Source organism: Ursus arctos, unplaced genomic scaffold (assembly GCF_023065955.2).
Source record: "Ursus arctos isolate Adak ecotype North America unplaced genomic scaffold, UrsArc2.0 scaffold_14, whole genome shotgun sequence".
In the NCBI taxonomy this organism is placed as follows: Eukaryota; Metazoa; Chordata; class Mammalia; order Carnivora; family Ursidae; genus Ursus; species Ursus arctos.
Genome location: NW_026622808.1, coordinates 39,786,670 through 39,811,147, shown reverse-complemented (window position 1 = coordinate 39,811,147; position 24,478 = coordinate 39,786,670). Strand labels below are relative to the sequence as shown.

Here is a 24,478-nt window from a genome sequence, read left to right as displayed (position 1 = left end):
TAAAATAATGAAATTATTAATAGTAATTCTTTCCTCAAGAGTATATCTTACAGAAATCCCTGCAATTCATATAATCCTAATTTATTCTTTTTAATAGCTACACAATGGGTAATTTTAAAATTATGCTTCCTTTGTTTTTTGTTCTATGCACAGTGATGCAAAAAAAATCCTTTCATACATCCTCACGAACTATTTTTTGTCATTTCAAGTGTCTAATTTTATATCCTTACTATAAATATATTCAAAAGCACTATGTAGTACTGTTTTGTATTAATTCATGCTTTATGTAAATAGTATTGTAGCACACACATCCATCTGTAATTTGCTTGAGATACTGTTTTGAGATTTATCCTTAGTGATATATGTAAATTTAGTTCATACATTTTTACACCTGCATAGTATTTGTGCTACTTTTATTCTGTTTTATTTATTTATTTACTTATTTTTATTTATTTTTTTAGACAGCGAGCACAAGTGTGTGGGGGTGGGGAGGGAGAGAGAGAGAAAGAATCTTTTTTTTTTTTTTTAAAGATTTTATTCATTTGTCAGAGAGAACGAGAACACAAGCAGGGGGAGCAGCAAGCAAAGGGAGAAGCAAGCCCCCTGCTGAGCAAGGAGGCCAAAGCAGGACTTGATCCCAGGACCTTGGGATCATGACCTGAGCCAAAGGCAGACGCTTAACGAACTGAGCTACCCAGGCGTTCCAAAAGCGAGAACCTTAAGCAGGGTCCATACCCTGCATGGAGCCCGACACAGGGCTCGACCTCACGACCCTGAGATCATGACCTGAGCCAAAATCAAGAATCAGACACCAAAAGGAGCCACCCGGGTGCCCCTTTTTATTCTAATTAGAATTCTTATTTTATTTAGTTTTTTTCTATTCATCCTATTTATTTAGAATTTTTATTAGGAAACTCCTAAACTTGATCAAATGCCTTTTCTTTTCTTTCTTTCTTTCTTTTTTTTTTTTTTGTTTTTGTTTCCAGAGTTTGGGCTTTATTTTGCAGTACAGAAATCATTTGGAGACATTTTGAGGCAGACACCACTGAAGTGGAGGCTTTGTCAAATCGATACTGCAATGTAGCTTGGCCCACTGAAGAAGCCACATCTAGAATACAAAAGAAGCTTCTACATTTACCTGGTTTATGATAGGTTTCTTTCCCTTTGCTCTCATCAATTTTATAAGACTGAACACAGGCTTCCTCCAAAATGACTCTCACAGTCTGGTGTTGGGTTAGAATTTTAGGCCCACATAACCCCAACTTGTACCTGTGTTACGTGGGCACTCATAATACTTGACAGGACACAAAATGTAAAGGTGCAGGGAAAATGTGGGGATTCTGTCCCACATTGTGGGATATTCAATTCCTAATTTCTTTAATGTCAAGAGGACAGATGGCACGAAAAATTGTACTGATCCAGCTTTTTTTTTTCATGGTTGTATTTTACTTTATTTATTTATTTATTTATAATAATTTGTACTGATTTATTTATTTATTTATAATAATTTGTACTGATCCAGCTCTCGAGTGGCAGAAGCACACGACTACAAAGGCTACGAGGCTACACTGATTAAAAGATACAAATACTGTATCAAGTGCTCTGTAACAGTGTCACAATGTTTTTTTTTGTTTTTTGTTTTTTTTTTTTAAAGGTCTTATTTATTTATTCGACACAGATGGAGACAGCCAGTGAGAGAGGGAACACAAGCAGGGGGAATGGGAGAGGAAGAAGCAGGCTCATAGCAGAGGAGCCTGATGTGGGGCTCGATCCCACAATGCCGGGATCACGCCCTGAGCCGAAGGCAGACGCTTAACCTCTGTGCCACCCAGGCGCCCCCACAATGTTTTTTTTAAAACTGATCCTTCACTGGGGAAAAAAACGCCAGTACTGGTTAAACTGAACAGAATATGGTAACTGCCAATTCTGAAGAGCCACTCTATGAAAACCAGTTAATACATGATATTAGAAAGAGAAGGAATATTTACTGGTACAGTGCTTGGCAATCTCAGTTTTGATTACAAAGGCAGGGCTTACAACATTGATTTCAAAATTATTTATTTATTTATTTATTTATTTATTTATTTGAGAGAGAGGGAGAGAGAGAGAGAGAGAGTAAGCAAGAGAGAACACAGGCCGGGGGAGGGGCAGAGGGAGATGATGGAGCAGACTTCCCACTGAGCAGGGAGCCTGATGCCGGACTTGATCCCAGGACCATGGGATCAATAATATTGATTTTATACAGTATACATAATACGCCAAAAGTTAAGTTTGTCCTAATTAGATAATAAAATGTACTGCTGTTAGTCTTCCCCATAGATGTCATTTTTCTTATGTTCATTTCCTCAAAGTCAAACTGAGATTCGGTCATCCTCTTACAGATGTCTTTAACGTCATCAAAAGTTGTTCCAAAGTGAGTCGTAGCATTCTATGTGCAGAAAATAAAGATCTGGCTTTCTGTTCCCGAGCCTTTTGGTACAAGGAGGTCACTAATGCTAACAAATTTCTGTTCAATCAGTTCCAAAACCTGCAAAGCTGGTCTGATTTCTATGGTGATATACTTCCCTTGTGCTGCCACATTGAATACGGAGGAGATCATGCAGACACAGATATCTGACTTCTGACTGACTTAGTTCTGGGGAATGATGATCTGGCAGGAACTGGCGCCATCGGTGTTCTTGAGGGGTGGCTGAGGATGCAGATAACTCTAATCACCTGGCCCACTTCTTCTCCCTGGTCTTTTACTTAGCTGGGATCACAAACGAGCTGCTTACAGTAAGGAACCTCTCCTTCAGATTTCACACCAATCACTCTTCCATTTTGCACAATGATTTCTTCAATCAGTTAGTGAGCATGTAGGCACCATCATAAACAGCACTTAGCCCTACAAATTCCAGGCTAAGTTCTCCAAGACCATAGAGTGGATAAAGGTATGGGCTTTTGCAATATCTTGCCAGAGACTTGTTGTAAGTTTAATCGTCTTAATGGTTTCACAGCTTGGTTGGTCTAAATAGTCATCCGTTCTTTTTTTTTTTTTTAAGATTTTTTTATTTATTTGTTTAGAGAAAGAGCGAGTGAGCGAGAGCATAAGCAGGGCTGGAGGGTCAGAAGAAAGAGAAGCAGACTCCCTGCTTAGCAGGATGCCCAACACAGGGCTCAATCCCAGCTGCTGGGATCATGACCTAAGCGGAAGGCAGATGCTTAACTGACTGAGCCACCCAGGTGCCCCAAATAGTCACAGATTTCATAAAATGCCAGGGGATGGCCAGTAAAATCTATGACATCTTGTCCCAAGTCAAATTTCTTGTACACCTCCCGAACTGCAGTCTTCTTAGGATCAATAACCTCAAAAGTTCCGGATCTTTTTCATCAAAGCTGGCAACATACACTAGGAATTTTCTGAAACGATGTTTTTCAAACAGTCCCATTAAGCTAGATGCCAGGGCTTCTGCTTCAATGGAAAGAACCTTGTAGATTTTTCTTCCCTTATAGACAAAGCTCCCTTCAGTCACTTTGAAAACCAGATAGCAACTGACCTCTGTATAAAGCAGCATTTTAAAAAGCTGACCATTGACCATAAGGAACTTGGGAATTAAGCCAACATTCCAGTCTCTTCCTCTCCCCATTGATGGTAGTGGTACTCCTGGCATTTTAAATCTTTTGTATAAATCTTCCAGAGGTGTTATAGATGAACTTTCTCCTCCATAGTATGAGTTTCTATCCATGTGAAGAACTTTCTTTCCATTCACTGACATTATACCTGACAGGATATATTCAGTCAGGCTAGTGCCCAGTAGGAGGACCTTGTACTCCTCATTCATAGCGAGGGAGGGTGAGGACCTAAGCCCTAAGAAAGGAGAAAGCACAGGGACTCTAGGGGCCAGAGGCTATAGGGCCAACCTGAAGAACAGGGGAAATGCTCAGGCTGGCCTGACGGAAAAGGGAAGCCAGGGCTAGAGGTAAAAGGGAGCTGGAGAGGAGGAAGGTTGGCTGCCATGTCAGATGAGAAGAGAAGGATCAAATTTCTTTTCAATACCTACTGGTTATAAAGTAACATGTTTTTCATGTAACATTTTTAGTTTGTGGATGATGTTAATAGATTTCCCCAATACTGAATCATTCTTGCATTCCTAGAATAAAACCTACTTTGCTTAGTCTAGCTTCATTTCTGAAGTTAATTTACTAATACCTTAATCAGAATTGTTCATCTATTGTCACAAGTGAAATTAGTGCTGGTTTTCTATTTTTGAACTGTATCTTTATCAGAATTTGGCATTAATGATACGTTGCTGGCTTCTCTCAAGGATTTTGACAGCTTTCCACCTTTATGCATGTTTGAATTATTTAAATAACTGGATTTATCTGCTTTTAAAAATAAGAACATATTCAGCTATGAATGCCTCTGTTTCTGGTCAATCTTTAATAACTTCTTGGTCTCTTTTAAGGAAACCAATTTACTCAAGGTTTTTACCTCTTGGGATAATTTTGCTAGGACAACAATTTACTTTGGCTTTTTTCTTTGTCATAGGTTGGCATGTACTAGTTTCTCAAAATTCTTTTAGCATATCCTGTATCTGTGTTTATGTCTCCTTTCTCATTCCTTATCTTGTATATTTTTTTAACCTAATAAGGGAGTCAAGGCTTATGAATTACCTGTTTTATTGTTTGCTGGTTTGCTGGATAATTTTCAAAGAACCAGCATTTGGTTTGTTTATCCCTTCTATAGTTTTTTGCTTATTTCATTAATTTCTGCTTTGCATTTCCCAGTTCCTTTTCTAATTTCTCCTAAATGCTAAGTTCCTTCATTGTCCTTTTTCCTTAGTACAGAGGGAATTTAAGATTATAAATTTTTGAGTAAAGGATTTACTGTATTTTGGTATAAAAGTCTCCTTTCCTTTCCTTATAGTTTAAAATTCCTCTTTTGATTTCTTCTTTGAACCAGGGGTTAACCTGTAGTGTTGTATAATTTCAGTAGGATTTTCCAAGTGGTATAAAGCTTATCATAGTACTGTTTAGCATAGGACAAAGTCTAACTTTTTCACGGTATATGCTTAAACAGGTAGTCCTCAGCTAGTAATAGAGCTGTATCCCAAGGACCCAGGTATATGTCAACTTTTTGAAGGCAATAAATATCAAAAGAAACAACATTTTAAATGATGAAGAAATTTTTCTTTACTTAGTTTCCTTAAAGTTGGCATAAAAGATAGTTAAATATTCAAAGAAGCCTGCAAGAATCTAATGTTGCTAAAATAATAGTGCACTAATAATAACCCTGAATTTCAGGATTGTCCTCTTAGCTTCCTACAGCATATTCTAAAGAGTGTCTCACAGCTAGATGGGAAAGAAGAGTGGGAAGGAGCTCGGAAAGAGCTGCATTCTAGAACAGTCACCTCCCTGGAGATCTGCATATATGTTAGCATATTAAAGACTCTCTGAGAAGCCCTGTTTACTTTTGGTTAACTAAGCATTTCCTAAGTGTATCTGACAACCTCATTCTTTTATTGATTAACACCTATTAATTCTCTTTGGGAAATGCAAACAAAGAAGACAGACATTCCTTAGAGAAAACATGTAATCAAATTCTCTGTCTTCTCTGTGGGTTATTCACAGCTGGCACTCAGTAAGTGTTTGCTGAATGACTTGGTACCAGAGGTGGTGTAATGCGACAACAGATGCTACAGGGTCCAACATGGCCGTTCTTAGTATGGTCATACGTAAGGTGAGCTCTCTTAGTAAGGAGTACTCAATATTTTGCATCAAAATACAAACTTTCTATTTTGCAATTGTAAATGGGGATCCCTAAGAGTATGACCCTACCCAAATTCAAACACCAAAATCTAACTCCCTGAGAAGGCCATCAAAACCCGGTAAAAATTATACTGCAGTTGCAACAACCAGTGAAAAGTATATAAACATACATGCACATACACAGTAGCAGCACCACCGCCCACCCACCCTCATCCCCACATCTACCGCACAAAATGTCACGTACTGATAACTTAGGGCATTGCCAGATCAAAGTATGTTCAGAGAAGCAAAAGGAGAAACCTGTCAACTGGTTCCATTGTCCATATTAAACTAAGACAACAGAATTGCACACTTTCGGTTCCTATTCATTTAGTTTTATGATCCAGCCATATAATTTCATGGTCATAAAGCAGACAGTGAAGCAGGTAAACCCAGGAAGCTTTAGATTGTAAAATTGACAATCTACATTTATTTAGCTAAAGAACTTCTATTTTCAAAAACTGTGAGATGTAAAATTTTATATCTTGATAGGTATATTAACTGCTTACAGAACTTTGATTCTGTTTGGGACAACAATGTATGCACAACTGGAAGGGATAAATCATAATTGACCTATGACAATCATGGATCTTCTGATCCCTTCTGCCAGGTAAGTAACTTCCCAGGCTGCTTCTTCTTTTTTTTTTTAAAGATTTCATTTATTTATTTGCCAGAGACAGAGACAGCCAGTGAGAGAGGGAACACAGGCAGGGGGAGTGGGAGAGGAAGAAGCAGGCTCCCAGCGGAGGAGCCTGATGTGGAGCTCCATCCCAGAACTCTGGGATCACACCCTGAGCCAAAGGCAGATGCTTAACGACTGAGCCACCCATGCGCCCCATCCCAGGCTTCTTTGTAGCCATAGATAGGTATGTATGTGGCCACCGAGACAAGAGGAGTGTAAATCTGCTGAGAGAATTCTACAAAAGACTAAGCTTTCAACATAAAAAAAAAAGAGCCATACAGGGACATTTTGTCCCCACCTGGCAGTTCTTGCCAAGTACTCTGGCGTAAGGAAAATAAGGCCTGGGGCTGCAGCCATCCCTTTTTAACCATGAGGCAACAAGCAAAAACCTAAGAAAAGCAAAGGCATAAGAAACCAACATGTTAAGGACAGTAAGACCCTGGATTCCCGAAAACATCACTGAATCAAGTGAACAAAGTCTGGACCTACCCTCCTGTATTCTTGTTAACAATAAATATCCATATAGTTTAAGCTCCCATTGGTTGGGTATGCTGTCACTGCAGCCAACCGTTTCCTAAACTAGCACAGGAGTGTCCTATATTTTCATACCGTGATGAAAAATATAAATCACTTATAAACATTTCAGAATTTAAAACTTTAGAAAAGCAATAGGGGAAGTAAGAGGCTTTTAATTTTTTACTGCACATAATGCTGTACTTAAATATTTTTACAAACATGAAATGTTCTATAACATTAAACAGAATTTTTTTAAACTTAAAAAGACAAATAACAGGAAAAATTGATCCATACCCGTACCTTTCCGTGTGTTCTCCGTTACATCTACCCCAAACTGGATGATATCACCAGAAAGAATTTCACATGGTGGACTTTCTTCAGAGCCTCGACTCAATCTCTGGCTATTTATAAAGGTACCGTTACTACTTTTAGTGTCTTGGAGATAAAACTGAAAGAAAAAAAAAAAAGAACAAAGATTAATGCTAATGATTCCAAACCTACTTTAAGAAAAAGGACTTCCACCTTTGCAAACTACTATAGGGGGATTTTTTCCCCTATAAATTCAAACCACTTGTTTCAGCTAAGACTCTCCTTTAATATATAGGAAATTAGAACCTGGACACCAAGTGATTTTAAATACAGCTAGACAAAATGGTGCAATCACTTTGGAAAACAGTTTATAAAGTCCTCAAAATGTTAAACGAAAAGTTAGCATATGACCCAGCAATTCTACTCCAAGGTACATATGCAAGAGAACTGAAAACATATGTCCTCACAAAAACTTGTACACAAACTTCACAGCAGCATTATTCATAATAGCCAAAAAGTGAAAGCAAATTAAATGTCCATCAACTGATGCATAGGTAAACAAAATGCAGTGTATTCATATTATATTATGTTATTTGGCAATATGAAGTACTGATTCATGCTACAACATGGATGAACCTTTAAAATATTACACTAAGAAGTTAGTCACAAAAGATCATATACTATATAATTTCATTTATATGAAATATCCAGAATAAGCAATTCCATAGAGACAAAAAGCACATTTGTGGTTGCAAGGGGTTGAGATACCAGGGGAAGAACAGTAAAGGGGTGGGAGAATGGTGGTGGAGAGTGAGGGGTGGAGAATGATTGCTAATGGATACAGGTTTCTTTTGGGGGTGAGTAAAATGTTCTAAAAATTAAGTAATAGTGACGGTTACATAGCTTTGTGAATGTACTAAAATCCAATGAATGGTACACTTTAAAAGGGTGGATTTTTTTTTAAAGATTTTTATTTATTTATTTGACACAGAGAGGGAGAGAGCACATGAGCGAGGGGCAGAAGGAGAAGCAGACTCCCCGCTGAGCAAGGAGCCCAATGCGGGGCTCAATCCCAGGACCCTGGGATCATGACCTGAGCCAAAGGCAGATGCTTAACCGGCTGAGCCACCCAGGCACCCCAAGGGTGAATTTTATAATATGTGAATTATATCTCAATAAAGCTGTTATTAAAAAGAAAACCACAGAATTTTAATTCTATTTTTCCATCTCACTCTGTAATCTTGTTCCTAGGATATCTGAGTTAAATCAAAGGAAGTGTTTATTCCACAAGTGAGGACAATCAGTTTTAGGTAACACTTATAATTAATAGCTATCAGCTAACTAACATACTTGGTATCAGGAATTACATATCTTCAGTAAATTCTTTGTAATAAAGCAGACTGGAGACACTAGGAACTAAAATACCTGAATCAGCTATGAAGCTACTATTTCCTGGCCTCTTAAACTTGCCTTTCATCACTTGGGTAATTTCCCTCTTTAAAAAGGGGAGGGGTAGCAAGAGGCACAGAAAGCCTACCTATTTATCACCTACCTATTATGAAAGAAATTAGGAACAATTGGGATCATGCACAACAGACTTACTAGGAAGAGAACAACCAATAAAAAAAGATGTACCTTTCTTTTTGCATTTTTCTACACTCTCCAGCCCTGCTTATTCTAGCAACATATTTTCACTGAATTCCTTCCTAAGGAAGAAAGGAAAGAAAAAACTAATATTTATTAAAATATATGTTATACCACGAAGCCCTCATTTAATCTTAACATTAAAGCTATGATACAGATATTATTTCCATTTGTAAATGAGAAAAATGAGGCACAGGCAAGTATCTTCCAAAGGTCACAGTGCTAGGAGCAAGGATTCATATAATAGAATTGAAAGGGCCATTTTTTCCCCATTACTTCACACTGACCTTTATGTTTCATTTATCTTTTACTCCTCCCACAAACTCTTTTCCAAAATGAAACACAGCGAAAGAATATACAACTTGAAGAAAATATGAAAATGGCATTTCTTTTCATTAATTCCTAGGTGACAATTTAAAGGCCACCAGGCTGTCTATAAATGACTTAGTCTCTGTTTGTAACTCAAAAGAAAACAACTGTTACTTTGGCTAGCAGTCTGTATACTTAATTACAGAACATTAATGATGAAAACTGTGTTGATAATTTACAAGTCCATTTGAAATTTACAGGCCTTACCATTTCACACCAGGGAGAGAAACACAGGTAATACACTCAAATAGGAACACTTATGCTCATAATTTTTTTCTACCCTGGAACACTGTATAGGGGAATTTGGTTTTTATTTCTCAATGAACATATTCACGGGAAATGTGGCAGTATCTGGATTCTAGCTTGGTCATTTGTAGTACCGTGTGCCTTGACAAGCCAAATAAAGGGATTATACTAGATTTACAGTGGTTTTCAAACTTCGAGTTCTGATCCATTAGTGTGTTACAAAGTCATTTAGTAGTCTGTGGCTAGCATTTTGATTTAAACCTTAAAAAGAACAGAAGAGAAAAAGAATATATGAAATGAATTTCAGTACTGTTAGCAAATTATGGAAAACAAAAAGGTGTGTGTTTCAACACCTCTTACATAGCTCTTACATAATACTACAACCACAAATCTTCAAATTAAAAAAATTGAAAGTCAACATTAACCCAGGCTCTTTTCACTCTGACACATCTGTTATCACTGTCCGAAGAGAGCCTCCGTTTAGTGTGAACCTATCATTTACGGTAGTTGTTCACCCTTTCTCTGCTCTCAACCTGCTAATGGCTTCCAAACACTTTAGAATAAAACCTAAAGTTCTTACCATTATAGCCTATAAGGCCCTACATGATCTTGCTCTTGGTTCCCTCTCCAAACTCATTAACTTCCACTACCTTCTATTTTCATCCCTCTCAGCCACACTAACCTCCATTCACCCACCTGAGCCTCCACTTATGAACAGCTAGACCACATTAGTCTACTTCCCTGCAAACTATTTTCACTGATACGATTTAACCTTCTGTCCATGGCTGTTTTGAAAGATTGATATTAAAAGTGATGTTTCTGCATCTTCTATGAAACGATCTGCTATTATTCAGTCTAAATTGTACAGAAGCTATTCTATGTACAGTTTAGGTTCCTGAAGGTATTAAAGAAGTCAATTTGTTTGCAAGGGACTGTGCTTACAGTCCCTGGATGGGATTTCCCGTAAGTAGATATGTTAGCTGGTCCTTTTTCACTTTTAAAAAAACCAGAAATATTTTTCTCCTCTATGATGATAAGCCTTCTTCTATCAGGCTTCCTTTTTTTTTTTTTTTTTTTTCCTTAAAAGAGATCAGTTTTGGCTACTCCAAAAATTTTTTTCAAATCCTGCTGAAGCTTTAAGTATCTTTATTTCCCAGTAGTGTAAGGAATGCCCAAGTAGCCCTAGTGTTTGCACTGGGCACCAGGCATTCACTTTGAGCAGGTGTTTATGTAGCCCTGAATGTATAAAATCCTCAGTAGCTTGTGGCCAAAGTTCAATTTATACTCTTTTCAGACTTAATCTCTGATTAACCCCTTGTTTTCCCCTAAATAAATGCTAAGCTCCCAGAAATCTGACATTGATAGCTGTCCTTGAATTAAACGGTTCTCCCTGCCCCACCACTTTTCCCCAACTCTTGTTGATTCTGATTACTTTCAATGACACAGGCACTATATTCCACGTGTTGCATGATTTGCTCTTTGGCCTTCAAAAAGTTCTTGTTATTCATTCCATAAACAAATACATTTTGCATCACTTTCAACTTTGCTAAAATCTGTAAATACTTTTATTTCCACTATTATGATAAACTACTTTTTCCTAACCCTTTCTACACTGATAGGTTTTGCAATATCCAAACACATTTGAATCAGAACAAAGCACTATATAGTAGACATGCCATAGCCCAGGGGCCAGAAACTCTAAACCCATACAGAGGAGTTTTAAAAATGTGAACACAGGGGCGCCTGGGTGGCTCAGTCGTTAAGCGTCTGCCTTTGGCTCAGGGCGTGATCCCAGAGTCCTGGGATCAAGCCCCACATCAGGCTCCTCTGCTGGGTGCCTGCTTCTTCCTCTCCCACTCCCCCTGCTTGTGTTCCCTCTCTCACTGGCTGTCTCTCTCTCTCTGTCAAATAAATAAATAAATAAAATCTTTTAAAAAATAAATTAATTAAAAATAAAAATGTGAACACAGAATGGATTATGGATTCTAGATGGCAGATACTATGTCACAGATTTTTAATCTACCTGAACTACCACCTAAAACCAAACAGACTGACTAAAATAGCAAAACCAAAATCCCATGCATAATATTAACAACAAAAGCAGGTGACAAAGTATCCACACGAACCTCAAGAGTGAGTGAGGAAAACTTATAAAGAGCCAGCAGACATACATGAAACCAGCACCTGAACAGGAGGATGTGTAGGGAAGCAATGGCGCATTTGAGGGACTTGAGGAGAACATCAAAATAGTCATTAGGTATTCACTGGACAGTGTGATGGCCAATTTGAGAGGAGAAGCTGAAAATGGAAAAGGTTTATTAGCCCAGTCCAATAACAAGTGAGCATGAGTTGTTCTGAAAAAGACTGGAGCAGTCTGAGTCATATAAATTCTTAAAACTAACCTACCAACAAAAACTGCCTTCCAAGATAGGGCTACATGGTGCGGGAAGTTGCTGTATGTGGAACCAAAATTGAGCAAGGCAGGGACGACAGAGACAAAGAAAAGATCCAGATAAAAATGGAGAAGGGAAAAGGAAGCCATCATATTTTTTAATATTTTACAAAAACAACAGGAGAGGGAGCTCTGTGACATTAGAAAAGTTCTCCTGAACTGTGACCCCCTTCTAAAAGTTCAGGAAAACAAATTCCACATAAAAATGAGCAACAAAAAAAATATCAAAGTCCCATCCCACACAGTTATTTTAAGAAAAATGAGACTAAAGAACAGAATAACATCCCTACAGATAATGAATGGCAGACCTTGAGAGGAAATCAAAATTATAACATGCTATTTCAAAACAACCTAAAAGACATTAAGAAAATAATTTAAGACATGAAAAAGAAATATAAATCACAATTACAAAACTTCAGAAAAGGTGAAAGAACTCAAAAGAAAAGAAAAAGAATAATTTCAGAAATGAACATAAAATTAGAAGGACACAAGTGACTAACTATAATGATCCATTAAGAGAAATAAAAGGTGAAAAGGAGGAAATTTATAAAAATCAAAAAGAAATGAAGAAAGTGACATCAGCAAAACAGCAGAGTAGGCAGCTCCAAGTTCCCATCCCCCTTCATTAACACTGAAAAACAAGTAAAAACTGTCAGAACCAACCTTGTTAGAATCAGGAAAAGGGCAATTTAAAAATGGTAGGGCATCTTTGTGGCATTATTTACTCTTATCCCATCCCCTTCCCCAGTACAACAGAAGTCTTGAAGACATTAGCCTACATTCCTGGTGTGGGACCCTGATGTGTGGTTCCAGAGAGAACGGAGTAGACCTAAACCACAAATTACCTTGTCTATCTGTTCTAACTTGTCTGGGGCTACTTAAAGGACTGATGCAAGGCCCTTACCTCTGTTCACCCTAACTTGCAATTCACCCAAGCTCGAAAAGCAGAGACTGGCTGAAAAAGTGTAATTTATCTCAAGTGGTTCAACATAAGAAAGTCAATCAATGTATCATACCACATTAACAGAAAGACAAACCCCCACACAATCATGTCAATTGATACAGAAAAGGCACATGACAAAACCAACACCTTTTTATGATTAAAAGAAAAAGAAAGAAACACTCAGGAAGCTAGGATTAGAAAGGAACTTCCTAATATGATAAAGGAAACCCCACAGCTAACCTAATACTCAATGGTGAAAGAATGAAAGCTTTCTTCCTAAAATCAGGAGCATGAAAAGGAAGTCTGCTTTCACCACTGCTATGCAATGCTGTACTGGAAGTTCTAGCCAGACACAAGAAAAAGAAACAAAAGGCATCCAAATTGGAAAGGAAGAAGTAAACTATGTCTATTCACAGATGACATGATTCTATATATGGAAAAATCCCACAGAACCCAAAAGAAAGCTAGTAGAGCTAATAAACAAATTCCGCAAAGTTGCAGCTTACAAGACAAACACACAAAAAGAGTTGTGTTTCTACACATCAGCAATGAACAATCCAGGAAGGAAATTAAGACAGCAATTCCATTTATAAGAGCACCTAGGAATAATTTTTTTTTTAAAGATTTTATTTATTTGACAGAGATAGAGACAGCCAGCGAGAGAGGGAACACAAGCAGGGGGAGTGGGAGAGGAAGAAGCAGGCTCACAGCGGAGGAGCCTGATGTGGGGCTCGATCCCATAACGCCGGGATCATGCCCTGAGCCGAAGGCAGACGCCCAACCGCTGTGCCACCCAGGCGCCCCGTGCCACCCAGGCGCCCCCCTAGGAATAAATTTAACTAAAGAGGTAAAAGACTTACACATTGAAAACTACAAAATATTAAAGAAATAGAAAGGCATCCCATGTTCATGGATTGAAAGACTTAATACTGTTAAGGTGTCAATATTAACCAAAGTGATCTACAGATTTAATGCAACCCCTATTAAAATTCAAATCAGCCTTTATGCAGAAATGGAAAAGTCAATCCTCAAATTCATATGGAATCACAAGGGATCCAGAATAGGCAAAACAATCTTGAAAAAGAAGAACAAAGTTGGAGGATCCACACTTCCTAAATTCCAAAACTTACTATAAAACTACAGTAATCAAAGTGGTGTGGTATAAGCATAAGTACAAACACGCTTAAGTAAAAGTAAAATTAAGATTCCTGAAATAAAACTGTACATCTACATCCAACTGAATTTCAACAAAGGTGCCAAGACCAACCAATGGAAAAAGAATAGTCTCTTCAATAGACCTGGGACAACTGGATAACCACATGCAAAAAAATAAAGTTATTTTACCCCATATACAAAAATTAACTCAAAATGGATCAAAGACTTAATTATAAGAGCTAAAACCATTAAATTCTTTTCATCCTTTATTTCTTCAAAAAATTTTTCTGTTCCATTCTCTCCCTCTCTTTGCCTTCTGGTATTTTCATAACGTGCATGTTGGTACACTCGATGATGTCCCTTTGGTACTGTTTATTTGTCTTCATCTTTTTCTTTCTGGTTCTCAGACAGGGTATTTCAATGGCCCTATCTTCAAGTTTTTTTGATTCTTTCCTTTGCCTGCTCAAATATGCCACCAAACCTTCCACTGATTTTTATTTCAGCTATTGTACTTTTTATAATTTCTATCTCTCTGTTGATATTCCCCAATTGTTTAAACTTTGTTTCCTGATTTCCTTTAGTTCTTTGTCCATGTCTTCCTTCAGCAGTCTGAGCACATTTAAAGTAGTTAAACTCTTTGTCTAATAAGTCCATTGCCTCAGCTTCTTCAGGGATTTCTTTTTTCTCCTGTGAATGGGCCATAATTTCTATTTCTTTGTATGTTTTGTAATTTTTGTTGAAAATTGGACATCCTGAATGTTGTAATGTGGTAATTCTAGAAATTAGGTTCTCTCCTCTTTCTAGTGATTGCTATTAATTGATGAGGGATACAGTTGACTATTGTGAATTCCAAACTTTTTTTTTTTTTTGCAAAGTCTATATTCCTTGTTGTGTGTTGTCATGGAAGTCTCTGTTCAGTTATTTCTGTGGTCAGCCAGAGTCCTGACAGAGATTTCCTTAAATGCCAGGATTCAGTCGGAAAGAAGAGTATTTTGTCTCTTTAAATTCCCTTGGCAGATGCCGGGGAAACCACTTTAGCCTATGGGGTTTGGAACAATGGCCAGTCTCTGTGCTCGGCAATCAAACCAGCAGTCAAAACATAAAACCACAATTTCTGAAGGAGAAGAAAGTCACATCAGGAACCACGGGCCACCCTACCACCAGCTGCCTGCCAGAAGGATGGGGGATAGAAAATGGTAGTCACTGTGCAAAACACCAAAATTCTCAGAAATTTACCAGCCTCTTTCTTCATTAAGCACTCCACTGGATACTGCAAGTGCTTGACTAGACTGAAGAATTCTAAAATAATTGCTTTGGACAGTTCATGCTAGCTTAATAGCTGTCTTGGTGAAAGAACCAATTTTTGGAGCTCCCTTCTCTGCCACTTTCCATGATGTCACCCCCATTAGCTCTATTTCAATCTATAAATTTTCTAGGGCCAAGTCAAACAAATCCCTAATCTATAATAATAGCTACTGTTTTTTTGACTGCCTGCTATGTGCAGGTACTTCTGATCCTCACAACAATCCTACCAAGTAAATATTACCATCTCCATTTCATAGAGTAAGAAACTGAGGCTCAGGTATATTAAGTAGCTTGCCATGGTCTCACAGCTACTGCAGATTTCACATTCTTATTCCTTTAAAACCTCCACACTGTCTTCCTCCTCTCTTACTTAGATTAAACACACTCTGGTCTTTGAGTACAAACTTATGAAATATCACTTTGTTTATGAAGTTTTCCTGAAGCAATCAGAATAGTAAGAATCAATTTCAACTCTAACTCTATCATTAAGGCAAATCATTTACTTGGCACCTGTCTTAGAGAGACTGCACATCCATAAAATCAAATGCAGAGCACCTCTACATTGAGAATAAGTTAAGAGAGTATGAATTAAGTACTAAAATCCTGAGAGGCTGCTGAAAAGAACAGATAGGCACAGTTAGTTGCTAAGAAGGCACTTACAAGTGAGGGTGGTGATCTGAATGAAAGGCAAGGAGAAAGAGGAGGTGGAGGAGGAACAGGTATTGCAGTACATTTATATATAGTTAATACCCAGTCCTAGAGGGTAACAAAAACCAAACAGAGGAAGAAGTGGGGAAATGCAAGATAAAGTGAAGCTGTTAGAGGGCCTTCCACACTGTACTAAGGAGTTGAGGTTTCTTAAGAGAAGCCACTAAAGGATTTGATGAAAATATTGTTTTAGGGAGATTATTCTAACAGTTCTGATAACCTAGCAACTGTGTGTAGGATGATCTCCAGTGGGAGTAACTAGAAATAGGGAGATCCATGACTTATACATTTTTTGCCACCAACAATTTAGTTATTTCTTAGAATACACCATGAATGTTATATATGAATTTGTTTGTTTATATATTTTATATATGTTTTGTTTAAATAACCTTCTTGGCTTCCTGACTAGCAAAGAACTACATGTTTCAGAGGCTGAAATTTTTAAGTTGTGCCACTGAAGGGGGAAATACAAAGTTTTACTCATATACTACAGGAAAACACATAGAAAAGTGGCAAAATGTTCTCCACCAAAATAAAATCTCACATGTAACTAGAATGAACTTGTCCACCCAAAGGTCTTGCAAATGTTATGAATTTGCCAAGATTTTTTCCATTTCCCAGTGATATTCCAGATACATTCATTGTACAATAATTTCTTCTTATGGGAGACAACTCAAAAAAAGAGAAAGAAGAGAAGAAAAAGTATTTCTCTATCTCCACACAGAAACAGAGAAGAGTATGAAGAACAAACACAGAGAAGGTGGAAGGAAAATTTTTTTTTAATTTAATGAGAACATTACAAAACATACAAAATAAAGCTAGAATGACTACATCCTTCTTAAATATGCAAATTGTGACAATTTTCACTGAGAATTCAGGACAAAGTAAATTAGATTTTTTGAAGCTCAGCAAGATGCAAAATAAATATATCATCATATTAGTTTTGAGAGGTGAGGCTATTGAAAGCCTACACCAAATTCTAATCCAAAGGAGATTAACCTATTTCCCACATCATCCCAAAACTGATAGGTTGACAAGCAAATCCTGATTATTTTCTCCTCTCATGGTGTGTTAATCCCAGCAAGATGCATTTAACTTTGCCTCTCAGGCTCCTACTTAGAGTAATTGGTATTAAAAAACAGATACTGATCCCAAACTCAATTTTTTAGACCCCAAGAAGCCTCCAACTACCTCAAAGAACATCACTTTTTTTTTATTTCAATACTTAAAATAAGTGGGTATTGGGGCATCTGGGTGGCACAGCTGGTTAAGTGTCGACTCTTGGTTTCAGCTCAGGTATTAGTCTCAGGGTCATGAGACTGAGCCCCACATCAGGCTCCCCACTCAGCACAGAGTCTGCTTCCCTCCCCCTCCCCCCTACCTCCCCCATTCATGTTAGCTCTTTCTCTCTCTAAAATAAGTAAAATCTTTTAAAATATAAAATAAGTAGGTATTTATAAAAAATACCATGGGGGGTGCCTCGGTGGCTCAGTTTAGCATCTGCCTTCGGTTCAGGTCTTGATCCCAGGGTCCTGGGATCGAACCCCACATCTTCCAGCTCCCTGGTTCAGTGGGGAGTGTGCTTCTCCCTCACCTTCTGTTCCTCCCCCAACTCATGCTCACTCTATCTCAAATAAATAACATCTTTAAAAAAAAAACATGTTTTTTAGCACAGTAGAGATAGACCAAGGGGATACTGTGATATTTTAAATACACAATACTCTGACTATACTTTATAGGTCATTATTTTCCTCACAAAATGTTGCCTTAAAACATCCTGAGATCAGCTAAAACAACAAAATAACTGCACCTTCATTCTTTATCTCTGATAGAATAATAGCCTTGTTTGCCACAAAAGTAAACCACTGTGATCACATTTGTGGGAAATACTGAACAAGGTCACTAGGTGTAAAGGATGTAGTCTTATATTATTTAATAATGCACACAATAGGCTCAGTCTAAGGACAGTGACATTAATTTATATAGTCACTAAGAAGTGGGGGAGAGGAAGAAACTAAAAAAAAAAAGTTTCCATTAAAGACTGGCAAAACTGGCAAAATATAGGAATCTAGATTTTACTTAGAAACAAAAAAAAAAAGGAAAGAAAGAAAGAAAGAAAGAAAGAAAGAAAGAAAGAAAACTGCCCACACATAAAACACTTTATTTGGCAAATTCAATGGAAATGTTAAAAGATAAAATAGCACATCTACCCCTCAAAAGAACATTCATAGCTTTTTATTTCGATTTTTATTTAAATATTTTATTTATTTATTTGTCAGAGAGAGAGTACAGGCAGGGGAGCAGCAGGCAGAGGGAGAAGCAGGCTCCATGCTGACTCCATCCCAGGACCCCAGGATCATGACCTGAGCCAAAGGCAGATACTTAACTGACTGAGCCACCCAGGCACCCTCATTTATAGTTTTAAAATGCTTACTAAGGTAACGAAAATAACCACGATGGCCTTTTCCATCCTTTAGACACAACCACTCAGACTGGCATACAATTTTTTTTAAGGCTTTATTTTTAAGTAATCTCTACACACAACATGGGGTTCAAACTCACAACCCCAAGATCAAAAGTCGCATGTTCTTCCAACTGAGCAGGTGCCCGGGCATATAATCATAATGTTTAGAACAACTTGGTCTTTAATCATGTCTCTTCATTTTTTAAAAAGATTTTCTTGATTTGAGACAGAGAGTGCAGAGAGAGCGAGCAAGCGAACACATGTGGGTGCAGGCACACACACACACACACACACACACACACACGCACATACACGTGGTGGGGGGGCAGAAGAAGAGGGAGAAGCAGACTCCCCACAGAGCAGGGAGCCCAATGTGGGGCCTGAGCAGAAGGCAGACACGTAACTGGCTGAGCCACCCAGGTGCCCCTTGTCTCTTCATTTTTTGTGATAATTAATTCTTCCGGAGATTTATCTCCTCAAGGTTTTGACAATTCACACATTTGCAGATGAGTTCTTTAAAAATCATAATAATTCTACTTTGAAAGAGAAAGGAAAACAATTAAAGTCACTGAGTATTAAATGAATAAATAGAAATAATAAGAATGCAATTTATGGAACAATCATTTTGACTAAGATGGGAAATAATCCTGGGACCGAAGAAAATAAACCCGTTACAGGGTTGAGTATAACCCAGAGGCTCTTGTTTGTCTGCTGTCACATGACTCAGATGTTCAAACTCCATCTACTCCCAATATCCCTCATGACATCCATGCTCCTGAGGATGCGCAGGTAATGCCTCAGTTAAGAGTTATTAATTCCTTTTTTATTTTCAACTGAAATTTAGCATCACATTCAAATTCAACCTCCATTTATGACTTAAATACAAGGCCTAAAATATTTTTCCCTAGGAAACTTTTAGGGCCAAAGTGAAGTTTACTTTGAAAAGGATCATTGATTTCTTTCACTACCATGAAAGGTAACATGCTTATATTCAGAATTCAGCTATATAGAAATTTCAACTACAGAGCAAAGCCAAACAAAGAAGAGTTCACTGTTCAATAGTGTCAAAAGGATACCATATAATATAAAATAATCACAGGTTTCTGAGAGCTTACCATGTGCTCGGATAAACTACTTCCTATGCATTCTTTCACTTAATCTTTACAACAATCTTATAGACATACATGTTTTATTATCCCTATACTACAGATAAATTAGAACTAAAAGAGGTTAAAAAGGGCCTCCCAAGCTAGTAACTGGGAGAGATGTACATTTTAAACTCTTTGACCTCAACCATTCAGCTATGTACTTATGTTTGTCTGGTAATTTCATATCCGATATCCAATATTTCTCCCAACCACCCTGTGAAATAAGAATGCTTTTGATCATTTTATAGATCAGCAAATCGAGGCTGACACACAAGCCTATCTATACTTAAAATGGAGAAAACAAAACAGTAATTAGGTTTTATGATACCAAATCATCATGACAGGTAAACTTTTAAAATTTCTTTCAAAAATGACATTTGCTACCTATTGTCACCTACTTAACAAACAATCCTAATAAATTATGACTCCCAGCTTCTGTGTCCGTGGAGATTAAAGAGAACAAGCATTAGCCTATACCAGGGACTATGCCAGGTACTTTACACACATTATCTCATCCAAACTTCAGAACACTATGATATAAGCAGTATCCCACATGATCAGACAGGATCAGGAGTTAAATCATATGCCCAAGGATTACACAGAAAGTAAGAACAGCAAAAAAGCTCTACTAGACTCCTCTTCACTATGGCAAATTCTGTGGAGATGAGGATCAGTGGTATCCCTTTTTCTCAGTGATATCCCTAGACATTAACAAAATGTCTGCTGAATAAATACCAAATAGAATTTTTTAAAAAGATTTATTTATTTATTTGAGAGCAAGAGCCAGAGAGAGAGAGAGCATGAGCAACCAGGAGGGGCAGGAGGAGAGGGAGAGAATCTCAAGCAGACCCTGTGCTGAGGTGGAACCCAACAAGGGGCTTGATGTGGGGCTCGATCTCATGACCCTCAGATTAGGACCTGAGCAGAAACCAAGAGTCGGGGGCGCCTGGGTAGCGCAGTCGTTAAGCGTCTGCCTTCGGCTCAGGGCGTGATCCCGGCATTCCGGGATCGAGTCCCACATCGGGCTCCTCCGCTGGGAGCCTGCTTCTTCCTCTCCCACTCCCCCTGCTTGTGTTCCCTTTCTCTCTGGCTGTCTCTCTGTCACATAAATAAATAAAATCTTAAAAAAAAAAAAAAAAAGAAACCAAGAGTCGGAGGCTCAACTGACTGCGCCACCCATGAGCCCCAACACCAAACTGTATTTTAAATAAATATTTCATGCGTGTAATATTTACAACCCAGACTCATTAATAATAGAATAAATGTGACTATCAGAAGCCACTTAGCACACATACAAAACAGTAAAAATAACAAATACTATTAGTAATAATAAATTATTCCAATAACCCCATAAGACATCTAATATGTGACCAATTCCTACGAATTGTGATTCAGAACAATCTCTCCCTGCCTTTTCCTGCTCACTACCGTCCCTCTAACCCAGGCCCATAACCGCTGCCAGGATGAAGACGAGGATACCACACTCTCCGTCCTTCACATTGATGCTAGAGGTATTTCCTAAAATGCAAACTTGATCACTTTGTTTCCCTCTATAAAAGGGGTGTTGACTGTCTACTGTCTTCAAAATCAAATCTAAGAGCTGTGATAACTTTCAAAATGACATTGATCACTCTATCTAACCTGATCTTCCACTCTCCCTAAAAGTATCATACATTCCAGGGGCGCCTGGCTGGCTCAGTCGGTAGAGCATGTGACTTTTGATCTAAGAGTAGTGAGTTCAAGCCCCACACTGGATGTGGAACCTACTTAAAAAAAAAAAAGTATTATCCGTTCCAGCCTTGCTTAACTACTAGCAATTCCGCACACAAGCCCCAAGCCTCCGTCTGTTTGCTTATGCTGTTCTTGGACCTGAAGAGCCCTTGCTTCCACCTACCCACACTCTTCACTTGTTAAAAGCCTCCTTTTCTTTCTGAAGCCCAGTTTAAACACTCTAACAAATAAGATTTCTCTCTCAGATAACATTTCTCACTAAATAAACACCTAAATTAGAGACTCAAGGCTTTATTCTAAGTTAAGCAGCTAACTCCCAAACCTTCATGTCCAAATCACACTTGGAATAATAGCACTATTTTCCCATCTTTTCTAACTTGTAATATTCATTGCCTGTCAGAAAGTTCCCAAAGGCACAAGTCACAAATGATTTTTTAAAATGTAGAACAAATACATTAAATAATTCATACTCTACAATGGAAGCTAAAAAGTTTTAACATAGGATAGGCCAAACTGTATTACATCCAAATAACAACATGCTATATAAAACAGAGCATACATTGAAGATCTGAACTCCACTTCTATCACCTTCTAACTTACTGTGTGACCCTGAGTATTAGTGTTACTTAACCTTTCCGAGACACCTTTTAGTTATAAAAAGGCACTTCTAAAAAATCCCTATTTATAAATTGAGGATATCAGTACCTAGCTCAGAGTGTTTGCTATAAAGGTTAAATTATGCTAAGCATGTAAAGCACTAAGCACAGTATTTGTACACACTAAACAAACGGGAGAAAAAAATACATATATAAAACACTGTCAACCAGCCAGATCAGTTCTGATAATTATAGATTAATATACCACATTAAATCATATTTAAGCTATAAAAAATAAACAAATGGCAACTATTACTATTAAATCCACAGAATATGCAAAAATATGTAGTCATTTTGACTTTCTTTAGTCAAAGGAACTGATGGAAGACTTTCCTTTATTGGTTCAAGTTCTTAAAAATAAAGTTTTTTGCCAACTAATTAAATAGTAAACAGCTGATAGAGATATAAATAGATCAGTAACAGCTGAACTCTAACACATACAGGTGTTAAAAATAGAATGTCATTGCCCCATTACACGTGAATATTACCATAAATAACCACAACCTGTGCACAGAAGGAAAGGAGCTAAACCTTTGTCTTACAGCGCAAACTAAAAACATTTTACAAAAAATGTAAAACACATACACAATATGGATCAGGGAATTCCTTAATCAATGTTAAATCAAAATGAAATTATGATTCTCAGGTAAATGTAAATACACTTAGAAAATATTACATAGATTAGCAATCTACATACAGTTCAACTAACATTGTGAGCCAACTTATGAATAAATTAAGCCACAAGATATTTATCAGATGCCATAATTCCATTTCTAAACAAGAGCCCTACCATACTCCTGGTCCTCAGTGACAGGGCTGGAAGCAGAGTCAAATCACAGAACAACACAAATATAAGGTTGTAACTCACTCAGTGCAAAACTCAAATTGCCATTTGGACACCCTTTAAACTACCGGAGAGGAGAGAGAGATCTCCCCATTTACACCCTCATAAACTATTTGAATTTTCTGTTTAAAGGGGGAGTGGGTGCCCAGATGGCTCAGTCACTTGAGCGTCTGACTCTTGATCTCAGGGTCATGGGACTGAGCCCCACATCTGGCTCTGCACTCAGTTGGGAGTCTGCCTGGGATTCTCTCTCTCCCTCTCCTTCTGTCCCTCTCCCTGCACCCCCCCCCCCCGCCTCACGTTTTCTCTCTCAAATAAATAAAAATCTCTTTAAAAAATAAAGAGAGAGAGAAAGAGATATATGGGAAGGGGTAAATAAGCACGTAACTCCAAAATTCTCAAAAGACCTAAAAGTTCAGGAAGATGGCCAATTAACAGAGTGGTCAATATCAGTTTGGCAAAAATTAAAACTAGTGTTATACTTGGCTCTGGCAAGAATGTGAAGAAACAGCAGTCTCACATACTGGGCATGAGAATATAAACTGCTATGTTTTTGGGAAATAATTCAGCAATACCTGTGAAGATATTTAATGCTTATACTCTTTAATTCCACATCCAGAAATCTAACCTATAGAAACACTGAAATATTCACACACACATATACAATGGCAAATGCATAAGCAATGGCAAAATCACTAGGCAAGGTTAACAGAAGTTAAAAACTAGAAACAGCTAACGCCTAACCAAACTACATTATGCTGATCTGATGAAATATCAGACATCACAATCACAATACCAAAATCATCAAAAAATGAAGTAGAGTTATTGGTACTAAAATTAAAATATATCATGATATACAGTGATCCCTTTTTTAAAAAAATGATATATATTTTAACAAAAAGAATGATATATACTATATAGATTCTAATGGTAATACACCATTATAAAATAAAAATCTGAAAGAATGTATATAAAACGTTCACAGTGCTTATCTCCACAAAAAGAAATCCTAAATAGTTAAACTTTAAAATTAAGAAAGATATAAAATTTTATTAAATAAGCCTAGCAAATTTTCAATTCCACATCATAGTCATTTAGTGGAAGACAGTGAAAGGACGATGAAAAGAAGGAAAAAAAAACAGGGATACAAACTTAACTACACGAGAGAAAAACATACAAAAACAGAATCTGCTAGAAAGAAAAGAGGTAAACAATCAAGGGAGATGAAAGAGGAAAGAAGTTCAATAAATTCAAAAGGGTTAGTAAACTAGTCATCATCTTGCACAAGTGAAGAACAGACTTCAGAGGTAAAATCACTGACTTTTGAACTATACTTAAAAGTTTTTGCAGCTCACTTCCTTTTGTTCTTTCTTATTACAGGATTCAATTCTGAATGGAATAGCTTCAGCAACCCATCAGAATTCTTTACTGGGGGAATTCAAACTAAGAGACTTGGTAAAACTATGGTCTTCGGGATTCTTGCCCTTAAAATAAGTGTTGTAAAACTGAAAAAGCATAA

The 24,478-nt window shown here is 37.4% G+C and overlaps 1 protein-coding gene and 1 pseudogene across 50 annotated transcripts in view; both read right to left on the bottom strand.

Annotated features, from left to right (window-relative positions):
* SLMAP (sarcolemma associated protein) overlaps window positions 1-24,478 on the bottom strand; it is a 142,174-nt gene that overhangs the window by 75,127 nt on the left and 42,569 nt on the right. For 29 of the 50 annotated variants that reach the window (XM_044384947.3, XM_048226529.2, XM_026501086.4 and 26 more), the window contains exon 2: window positions 7,286-7,433. In XM_044384947.3, the coding sequence (XP_044240882.1) occupies window positions 7,286-7,433 (148 nt within the window). Of the gene's footprint in view, window positions 1-7,279; window positions 7,434-24,478 lie in introns of all 50 variants that reach the window. The other 21 variants (XM_048226528.2, XM_044384946.3, XM_048226535.2 and 18 more) reach the window with 1 other exon arrangement.
* On the bottom strand, window positions 2,304-7,286 carry LOC113257011 (rab GDP dissociation inhibitor beta-like; annotated as a pseudogene).